Source organism: Hippichthys cyanospilos, chromosome 5, assembly GCF_059441005.1.
Source record: "Hippichthys cyanospilos isolate Australia breed blue-spotted pipefish chromosome 5, RoL_Hcya_1.0, whole genome shotgun sequence".
Lineage (NCBI taxonomy): Eukaryota > Metazoa > Chordata > Actinopteri > Syngnathiformes > Syngnathidae > Hippichthys > Hippichthys cyanospilos.
In genome coordinates, this window is record NC_142373.1 from 2,484,563 (window position 1) to 2,494,700 (window position 10,138).

General features: G+C 38.3%; 2 protein-coding genes across 2 annotated transcripts; both read right to left on the reverse strand.

The window, feature by feature from the left end:
* Positions 1-42: 42 nt before the first annotated feature.
* Positions 43-6,286, reverse strand: LOC148423140 (MOB-like protein phocein). The gene is made up of 8 exons (XM_088415337.1): positions 6,213-6,286; positions 5,592-5,654; positions 5,200-5,300; positions 3,683-3,725; positions 3,445-3,531; positions 3,268-3,347; positions 3,088-3,199; positions 43-2,161 (listed from the first exon to the last, which is right to left on the reverse strand). The coding sequence occupies exons 1-8, from the start codon at positions 6,270-6,272 to the stop codon at positions 2,027-2,029; spliced, it is 681 nt and encodes a 226-aa protein (XP_088271463.1). The 5' UTR covers positions 6,273-6,286; the 3' UTR covers positions 43-2,026.
* Positions 6,287-7,969: 1,683 nt separating this feature from the next.
* On the reverse strand, positions 7,970-9,787 carry LOC148423141 (10 kDa heat shock protein, mitochondrial). The gene is made up of 4 exons (XM_088415404.1): positions 9,631-9,787; positions 8,425-8,580; positions 8,245-8,334; positions 7,970-8,160 (listed from the first exon to the last, which is right to left on the reverse strand). The coding sequence occupies exons 1-4, from the start codon at positions 9,631-9,633 to the stop codon at positions 8,110-8,112; spliced, it is 300 nt and encodes a 99-aa protein (XP_088271530.1). The 5' UTR covers positions 9,634-9,787; the 3' UTR covers positions 7,970-8,109.
* Positions 9,788-10,138: the final 351 nt, after the last annotated feature.

Consider the following 10,138-nt stretch of genomic DNA (forward strand, 5'->3'; position numbering starts at 1 on the left):
TGTCAAGTTTTCATTTCTGATTATTCACATTTTTACACAAAATCCAGAATAAGTCTTTTATTAAGAGACATGAAAATGTCACAAACAGTAACAAAGTGTGTTTTTTTTTTTTTAGTTCATTTAAAAAACAAACAAAAAAGTGATTGGATCAAACCAATTTTTTTTTAGTTCAGATAAAAAAAAAAGTAGATTAGATGAAGCAAAATAACTTAATGAGAGTCACGAAAAGGAAGGCTGCACTTGGCGAGGTGTAGACATGGTTGACGTTACGCCTTTTAAGCTGACGCTCAGCCACGTTATGAACATCAAGAATATCGGGAGCACACTCTGACAGCTAATAGTTCTCTGTTGTTCACTAACGCACAAGTCACGCCTACGTTTGAGGATTTTTTTTTTTTTGAGTAGCCTCTTCAAGTTGGCAAGCTAAATTACTGATTGACCCTCCACCCCCTTTCTTTTCACAAAATGGCGGGCGACACAAAGCAAAGAGCAAAAATGAAGCGGCTGTAGGAAGAGAACAATGAAGCGCCATCAGAAAACAAGATCAAACAGGCTGTTATTTACACAAGGGGGTGGCTGTCAGTGTGTGTGCCTTTGTCAACAATACAGATAGATCACCGTGATTACATGTTGTTTTTTGAGGGATCCACGATAACTGTTTTTTTTATCCACCAACTTCCTTTTTCTACAATTTGATCCTGATAGTTTGTTATTTTTTGTTTTTTTACAGTTTAACAGAAAACAGCGTTTCATACGTATAGGGTAACAAGTTCTTTTTTTTTTAAATACTATTGGAGCTTTTTGATGTTTAAAGGAAAGTGTTGAAATAAACTGCTCTCAGTACTGAAGGTCACTGTAACAAACTCCCCACTCTTTTCCCTCTGAAGTTGTGCCCATCTGAGCCATATTGCCTTGGATGTCACGGAGCAGAGGCCCGGCGTTTAAAATGACAGTAGCCAGACCGATATTAATGCATTTCGAGTGGTTCCTATTATAGGTCCTGTTTTCTTGATATTTACAGGAGCATGGCGCTGCCATTGTGGCGAGAGAGTACAGCTACCCAGTACGGTATCGTTATTGGGCCAATAATAGACTTTATTTCCGGGTATTTGTACATGCGATAAAGCCGATACGAATAACAAGTTTTACTATCTAATCACAAACCAGAAAATACAAATTAGGGTAGAATATTACCATAAGTTTAATAAACGTTTAACAAAATTATTACATTGGAGTGGACTGTCCATTCTTTAAATTGAGGTTTCATTATTTTGAGAGACATTTTTGGAGGGGCATACTTTGTATCGATTTCAGTGGCGATTCAAGAGTTGAATACTCGTACTGGAAACAGTCCGGAAAAAAAACCGTTATCGGACATCCCTACTGTGGAGCAAACTTTTTTTCATTGGCAAACTTGTTCGAACATACTTGTTAGTTTACTATCAAATACATTCAGACATACTTGCGACTACATCCAAATTTATTTAGAGGCTAGATGCTAAAAACATAGCATTTGCTCCTAAGCCACAGGTGCTGACGAGCTAGCCTCACCATAGTATTGGGGAAAAGAAATGCTCATGCTAAATTTTACAATTTAGCTTACGAGTACTTTTGAACGTACTTGCAAGTATGAACATACTTGTACATAAGTTTGGACATGCTTGTAAATATTTTCGAATGAGGTGCCAATTAAAAATGTATATACTCCACATTGGCAGCATAATGCTTTTATAGATATCGCAGGTTAACGCGACGTCCTTTTTTGCCTCAACATCGGTCAGACGGTTATTGTACATCCCTGCTTTTTTTGTCGATTTCTTTTGCAAATCCAGCTGCTTACAAAATAAATGTTCCCTAAATGACAAACAGGAGAAGGAAACAAAGTTGTCCCATAGGCTTCCATTGCGTCCGTTGACACTGGAGCAACAAGGTACCCGGACGGGTCGTCCTTAGACGCTGTACAGTAGTGTGTGGTAGACGTGTGCGAGCATGTGTGCGTGCGTGGGCGTGTTCACGTGCGTCTTCCTCAGGCCTCGCTCTCGCCGGCCGACGAGGTGTTCTGCACCTCTTCCTCCAGGATGGGCACGATCAGGTTGTCCTTAGACATCAGGTTATACTTCATCACGAAGCGCGTGAAGCGGTGACACAGGAACGTTTCATTCTGTCGGTGCACAAAAGTTGAAAAAAAAAATGTCATAAAGAACGGCTGCAGTGAACAAATCCCCAAAAAAAAAAAAAAAAACACTTGGCTTTCTGGTGAAAATTTTAGGGTCAAAATAAAATGAACATTAAAGTAGTGATAATAGGTGGATTTTTCAGCGAACCCATTTTTGGTTATTCATCACTAATACTTGTTTTCTTTCTTTTAGCGACTCAAGGCAACTCTAGCGCAGAGAAACAGGAATGGTTCAAAATAGCAAGGGAACATTCACGAGAAGCCTACCAGAACAGCTGAACTTTATTCCTGGTTAAACAAGGACACCTCAAATGGTGGGAGGTTTGTTCAGACTCATGGCCATGCATGTGATTAGTTAAGTTTGAAAACAAACACAATCCTAGTTAGCTCGGTTGTTTATTTTACTTTCCCTGTGTTGTTTATTTTTGTTTTCCTTTAAATTAATTCACTTGTACTGGTTATAGGTCACACTCATGGAGGGAAAAAGTTTATAAAATGGTTTGACAGAGATAAGGAAAATGGTCCGCGGTATAATGCACTTTCATCTAAATACATTTGAATCTCGTAAAAAAACTTGCGTTAAGTACCGGTAACTCAATGAAATCATTACCATCAAATCACTAACATATACAGTAGATTCCCAAAACAGAGAAAAATAGTTAATGAATGTTTGAAACAATAATGAAACAAATTCGTTTCATTGTTTGAACTTGATGATACCCTGAGGAGTAGGATAGGAATTGACTTTCTGAAAACTATTTCCATAAATCTTTCTAGAATATTTTCTTTTATAGTAATGACCACGTATTAATGCGTAAAACATTTCCTAGTTGAACAAAAGTATTGTCTACCCTCCCCCATATCTGAAGGCCGACTACAGGCATCCTACGCTATTTTCCAAGGAAACACACCTCATATTTGTCAAATATCTGGCGATGGTGGAAGTAGGCGTGTGAAAATATCCTATATATGCGGCGACACACCGAGCCCAGCTTGGCCACCGAAGACTCCTTGATGCTGACCCTAGAAAAGCAAATCAGACCAATTAGTTCCGCAAACAAAAACATGGCAGATATGCAAAAGAAACCCACCTGCTGGGGAAGTATTTGTTGCTATTGAGAAGACAGGCAGCTCCGTCCAGCGTGTGCCTGGTGTAGTCAATGGCAGGGCACTGCATATGCATCAAACCAAAGCACAGGCACAAACATTGGTTAACACAAGATAATCAATGAGGAGCGGAGATTCAGGGCATACAAGTGTGGACTCGCCTCTTTGGGAGTCTTGTGGGCGGCGCATAAAAAGATCCACTGCTCAGTGGCCGTCATCTGGGTACACGTGTCGGGATGGCACTCGCTCTGGAAGACCAACATCAACATGACTACAGACCTTAAGGTCACAAAACTAGAAATGTATCCACTTTTGATCATAGAACGTGACAGTGAAACCTCCAAAAAACAGTTCTCAATTTAAAATATTAATAAAGGCTGACTGCATATGCACACCAACCTGCAGTTTGACAGCTAGTCCGTTGAGCTCCAAGCAGAACTGCCTACAATTAACACAAGTGAGCACACATCATACTCATTGACTTTAACTTGCAAAGCAACCATGAACTGCACAATGTCAACAACCATTAACCTATTCTAACACAGTCATAGTCTTGGTTACAGTAAATATTTGCGAAAAAAACAAACACCATTAATATAGAACTGGACAATGTCAACAACCATTAACCTATTCTAACATAGTACTGTAATAGCCTTAATGAAAGTAAATATTTGCTCAAAAAAAAGGCCATTAATATCAACAGGGTATCTGCAGTACCATTTGTGATTTTTTTTTCTAAGAATTATACTTTATTTTTAAATAGTCACAAGGGTCCACTATGACAGTTATTTTTTTTTTCAGGCCTATGCCAAAACCAAATTCTGATAACCGGTTTTGGGCTGAATGACACAACTTCCTTTTTGGACTTTTAAAGGGACAGTGTGTAAGATTTAGACAGTTTTTCATTAAAAAGGAATTAATGATTGTACATTTCAAAAACTTGCAAACAAATGTGTTTTTAATGATCAACGGTATGTTTTAAATCTAATCATAGGTCTAGTTATCATTAAATTATATTACATGGGGGGTAGCACTTCTCCGGAGGCGGCCATGTTTGTTATAGCTTCGGACAATGGTAAATGCAGCACCTGCAGCACCTCCTGCTGTCCATAATGAAAAAAGGGCTAAATCTTACACACTATCCCTTTAATACTTACAAAATATGTAAGGCAGAATATTTGAGCATCCTTTTTTTTTTTTTGGTCTTATGTCTTAATGTGCTAATCGCAGGGGTCACCGACATAGTGCCTGCAGGCACTAGGTTGCCCCTGGGGATCACATGAGTAGCCCGCAGACCTGTTCTAAAAATAGATTACAAGTGGTAGAACATTGTGATTGTCTAAGAATTTTATGAACGATTATGTATATAAGACATGTACGTTACGTATTACACAATTGACTTCACAATTGACTACAACTGTTTCTTAATTATTGTGAGAAGTCATTGACCTGATCTCGTACCTTCACGTAAACTAGTAGCCCTTCATATTACCCAGTCAGTATCAAAGAAGTTGCTCTTGGATTCAAAAAGGTTGGTGATCCCTGTGCTAATGTGTTTCCATTTTTATTATAATAATTATTAAAATATTAATATATTAAAATAAAATCGTTTTATTATATAATTATTTTTTTAGTATTATTAAAAAGTATTATCCATTTATAAAACATGCACAAAACGCTACTCATGAAAAGCTAATATTAAAAATATTTAAGGAGTTACTAAAGACATTTCAATGTAAATTAAGGCCTTAATCTTAGGACCACAGATACAAGAAATTAAATGTAATAACTGATTATGCTAAGTGACAACGATTACACTGCTGTACAACTACTTTGTCTCTCAAAATGCTTTATATCGGACACCTCTTAAACTGAGGACACACCTGTCATCTAAATAATTAGCATAATTTTCATACCTGAGGTGCTCGTATTTCCACACCCCTTCATCCTGACCCTCGGGGGGTTCCAGGATTTTGTCAATATTGGAGCAATCTGAGCGGATGTTCTGCTGTATGTACTGAAACACAACCACAAAAAAAAAAAAAACTAAGACTCAGAAAGGCACTATGCTTATTGCGACCATGTCTGCTTATTCTTGGTCAATATAGTATAATCCATATATAATGGATTAACAAATTTTGACAGCCACAATGGGTTGCACAAGCATTTGATGTGATTTTTCTGGAAGTGGACCACCATTTCCGTTCAATTAAAAACCACACTCATGGCATTTTAACTTGTCATTGGAAGAGAGATCGATTCTTATTGGATGACGCATATGCGCGCGTATAGGGATGTGTTCACATACCTGTTGAACAGCCAGGGTGCTGTCCATCTCCTCAAATGACTCATCCGGCCAGTTGTAGAAATCCTTTCAAAAAAAAAGGGAGGAGGAGGAATAGCGTGTTTAGTCGACAAAAAAAGTTTAAAAACAATACCAATACTGACAAGTGACAGAGTTGCTACAAACGCAAATACATGCCATAGTTGTACAAAGACCTCCACTGAGAATTGTGTTTAAGTCCTGGTGCGACTCAAGACTACAAATTTAGCTTGAGGCGGCTAAAAACGTCAACCCGGCCGGCTAGCCTATGACTGTTTCCAGCAAACTAACACATTTGGAGCGGGTTTATGTTGGCAAGAGAAAAACGCTGTTTCTTCATTTTTTTTTGACCACGCACACACGACTGTTTATTCGGCGATAGAGGAAGATTGTGTGGAGTCACTCTGGAAACTACTATACGGAGGAAATGCTAGCATTAGCTACCTGTCTAGCACTAGCTTAAGCGCTTCCGAGTGGGAGTCAAGCCATCGACAATTTCGACACAAGTACTGAGGTAAAATCACATCAGTCGGGGGAGGATCGGATACGCCGTGTCGGTATTCCGATTTAAGCGATGTTGGCCACTTCCCGGTGTTAGAAACGCACCTTTGCCTTGGTTCCAGGCCGATTCCTCCTGAGAACTGCAGTACCCTCCGCCATGACCATCTCGACAGAATACCCGGATGTGGGCCAGCCGCTTGCTTGTAGTGTCGAACACAATCATAACTTTACTACACGAGCGACACTAATGTCGAAATTCCTTTTGTAAATATTGTATTATTGTACTAAGTTGAGAACAATTATTTTATTTACCTCTTTTTAATTGTGTGGTAAACCCACGCCCTTGTTTACGTAAATTGTTGTAGACACACTGTTACAATTACAATTGAGGTTAAATAAAAATATACACTACGACTTGAAAACGAACGGCACTCAAAAGATAACATCGAAAATGACTCAGTATTGTATTAAAAATGTATGTAGTGTGAAAATGGAAGTCTCCATCATGATCATGTTACTGAACTGACGGAAGCTTGTTGTCGAATTTTGTAAAAGTGTAATACAACTGTAATACAGACATCTGTCTTGCAATCCCCTAGACAAATTTATTCAGGGGCTTTATCAGTGTTACCGAGGAGCCACATAGACCCACAAACTTCACCAGTACGACAAACACCGCTTTAGATATGGAGAAAATACATGCAAATGTGCTCTCAAGACATTTAGTTTTACATAATACAATTCTTAATGCATGTATATAATATTCACTATCATGGGAAATAGTGGGATTTAGATGGAGGGGGTCACAATTGTGCTCGTACAGGAGGGGCAATGCATTTTCTAACCAAACGCATGACAAAAAGTATATTTAGATACGGACAAATCGTGTCCTCTTAATATATTTCATAATACATTTTTCAATGTGTGTAAAATAAATACAACAATCCACTACCTTTGACCTACAAAGGGTTTGAAACAAAACAAAATAACCACATACTGATTTTTTTTTTGTTTGTTTCTATTGCGAAAAGCTCTTATAAAAATTACCTATCAGGGATGGCACATGAGTTCTGAACAGCAAACCATTATTAGGTGAAAAGATCCATTTTATGCATTCCCCCAGAAATCAACTCACTCCAAAAATTTGAGCCGCATGTTTTTCTTGCAGCTCATTCTTGATCATCCCCAAAATATATTCCGTGTTGTAGGTTATAAGGGCAATATAAGAGTCAATAAGAGTGCAGCTAAATTGGATGCCATCTAGCGGTGAATAGTGATATTACAACTTCAATCTACACTATTTTGGCCGCCGCAAATATTCAGTCACTTTTTTTCCATCACTAATATATCGTATTCTGTTGGGTTTTTTAGGGATCCACCCACCACCACATTCTGTGGAAAACATGAAATGTTATCAGTTGTCTATTCCTGGGCTAAAGGCTGATAATAAACATTTGTTCATTCTAATGCTTCCCCATGTCTGCCCCCATCTGACAAACAGTGCAACAATGTTGTACATACCAGATTGCAAGCTTTGTTAACATATATAATGCCATTTTTAACTACAATTATTTTACGTATAATACCTTTAAAAACATTTTTCCACTTGCTGCAAGAGCCAGTCACACTTGTGAATGTCACATGACCAAACACAGGAAACAGGTGAGCCATATTTGGTTATTATCTAAGCTTTGAACACATGGTTCTCATTTTCTTTTGACAGCAAGTTAAAAATGTGTTGCTAAAAGCAGTTGAACATGAAAAAAAAGTTCAGTTCAACAAAATATCAATCTTTTACAGCTGAAGATGTTATACATGTGAATATCTCTTTACGTTAACGCTAAAGTGACCATGAAACAGTCTAGATGGAGACAAAAGCAATGGCCCATTTTTATTATTGTAACAAAATGTGATTAGAATTATTTACAGTTGGCATAACATAAAAAAAAAAAAAATAAGCAAACATGATTTCTTCCATCTTCTTTAAGGCACACACCTTGCCTTAATCCACATATTTGCCAAGAATGTCTCCATCACGGAAAAGGAAGTACTCCTACACGGCAGAATAAGAACAGCAAGTGTTAAAACAAAGACAAATGTAAAAGAGTTTAACTATTGAGACAAAATGGTACCATACCTTATCATCTAAAGTGACTTTAGTTCCACCGTACTCAGGTAGGAGGACCTTCTCCCCGACCTTCACACTGACAGGCTGTAAATGTCCTTTCTGCCAAGAAAAACATCAACAATTGAGTTTTCTTACACATATGAGCAAAAGCCAAGCTCCACAACCTAAAATTCATCATAGTGTTTCGACCTGGTTGACAGATCCAGGCCCGACTGCCAACACTGTGGCCTGCAGCACTTTGCCTTGAGACTTCTCAGGGAGCATGATACCACCCTTGGTCACCGTCTCCGCCGTGAAACGCTCCACCAGCACGCGGTCAAACAGTGGCAAGAATTTTCTGAAGGCCTGCGAAATCACAGAACAAAGAAAATTGAGCAACTCCATAAGGATGTTGATGTATTTTCCATATTAATCAACAGATTTTTTTTTTTTTTTTGTCCAAGACTTTACCTTCAACCTGCAATATATACTTTCATACTTTTTTTTTTTTGCCACACTATTTTAGGTAGTAGTCGTAGGTAGTAGTATTTGCACATGCTCGGTTTTAGTTAAAATTTCACTAAAGTTGACCACAAGGAATGATTAACACAATGGGATGGTTGGGTGGAAGTGGGTGGAGGGGGAGACACATGACAAAAGTTAGTCAAGTGAGCTCAATGAAAGTCAGCCTGTATTCATTTGAGGTTTAGCTGGTAAGTTTACTGAAGAGACATCAATCAGCTATCTGGAAAAGTCTTTGGCAAGCATGGCAGATGTTCATGTGACATTGAGTCAAGGTCGTTTGAGGGAGGGGTGGGTGAAGGCTTTGGGTGTCACTTCATTTGAACTGCAAACAAGAAACTAGAGAAAACTCACGCTGAAAACTGTATTATTGGAATATCAAAAGCATCGTAATATTTCACAGTGCTGCACATATGACACAGAGCAGCCAGATAAGGCCATATTTTGCAAAAATGTCCTTTCTATGGTTATAATTACGTTTTCCACATCTTTGCCAGTTACCCATCTGAGGAGGATATCACACAAAAACATCCAAATAACACACACAATTACTTCATGTGTATTTTATGTGCAATTCATTTCTTTGGAAATGGCAAACGAGGTTAAGAATGGTTGCATTAAGATGGTAGTGCTTATTACCGAGCACAAATTAAGTTAACTACACGTTCGTTCTTGTGAAATTGTCACGTTTCGTTACGACGTCAACACATTTTATAATACTTATGGGTTCCTCCGTTGTATGACCTTGTTAATGCATGCTTAAATAAGGCTAACATTACATGCTGCTGGATGCTAGCCGGCAAATGTTAGCATGCTAGATAGGAGGTTTATGCTCTACGGCAATGACATTTTTACGTGATCAATAACATATAAACACATGGCATGCAGACTTACCATGACTTAATTTGTGACGTCTGTAGGGTCGACTACGTGAGGATGCCACCTGGGGTTGTTCTCGGCAAGCGTGGATGTGACAACTTGGTCAAGGGGAATCGCTCCACGTGAGGAAACGTCCAGAATGCTTATGCGCACGCGCACTGTGCGACCTTACCATGCTGCGCAAAATGTCAGGAAATTCCAGAATCCCTCTTGCTAAATCCAAAGATTTGTATCTTTTAAAACCGAGTGTCTACTGTTACTGCATTAAGTTTGACGAGTAACAAAATAATTAACTTATAATCACCTTTTTTTTAAAAATTCCTAACAAATTTCCGCATTGAGTAACATTGCACATTGTCACCTTTGACCTCAGTTTTTTTCCTCCAATAGCGCCGGAGAAATTTCTGGAAAGTCTGCCCCGGAACGAGTATTTATGTATCTAAACCTTAATTTACTAATGTAACGGGCAAACGTGTTGTTTTAATTTATCTTTTCTCATTTTTAATAATAATTTGAGTTATTT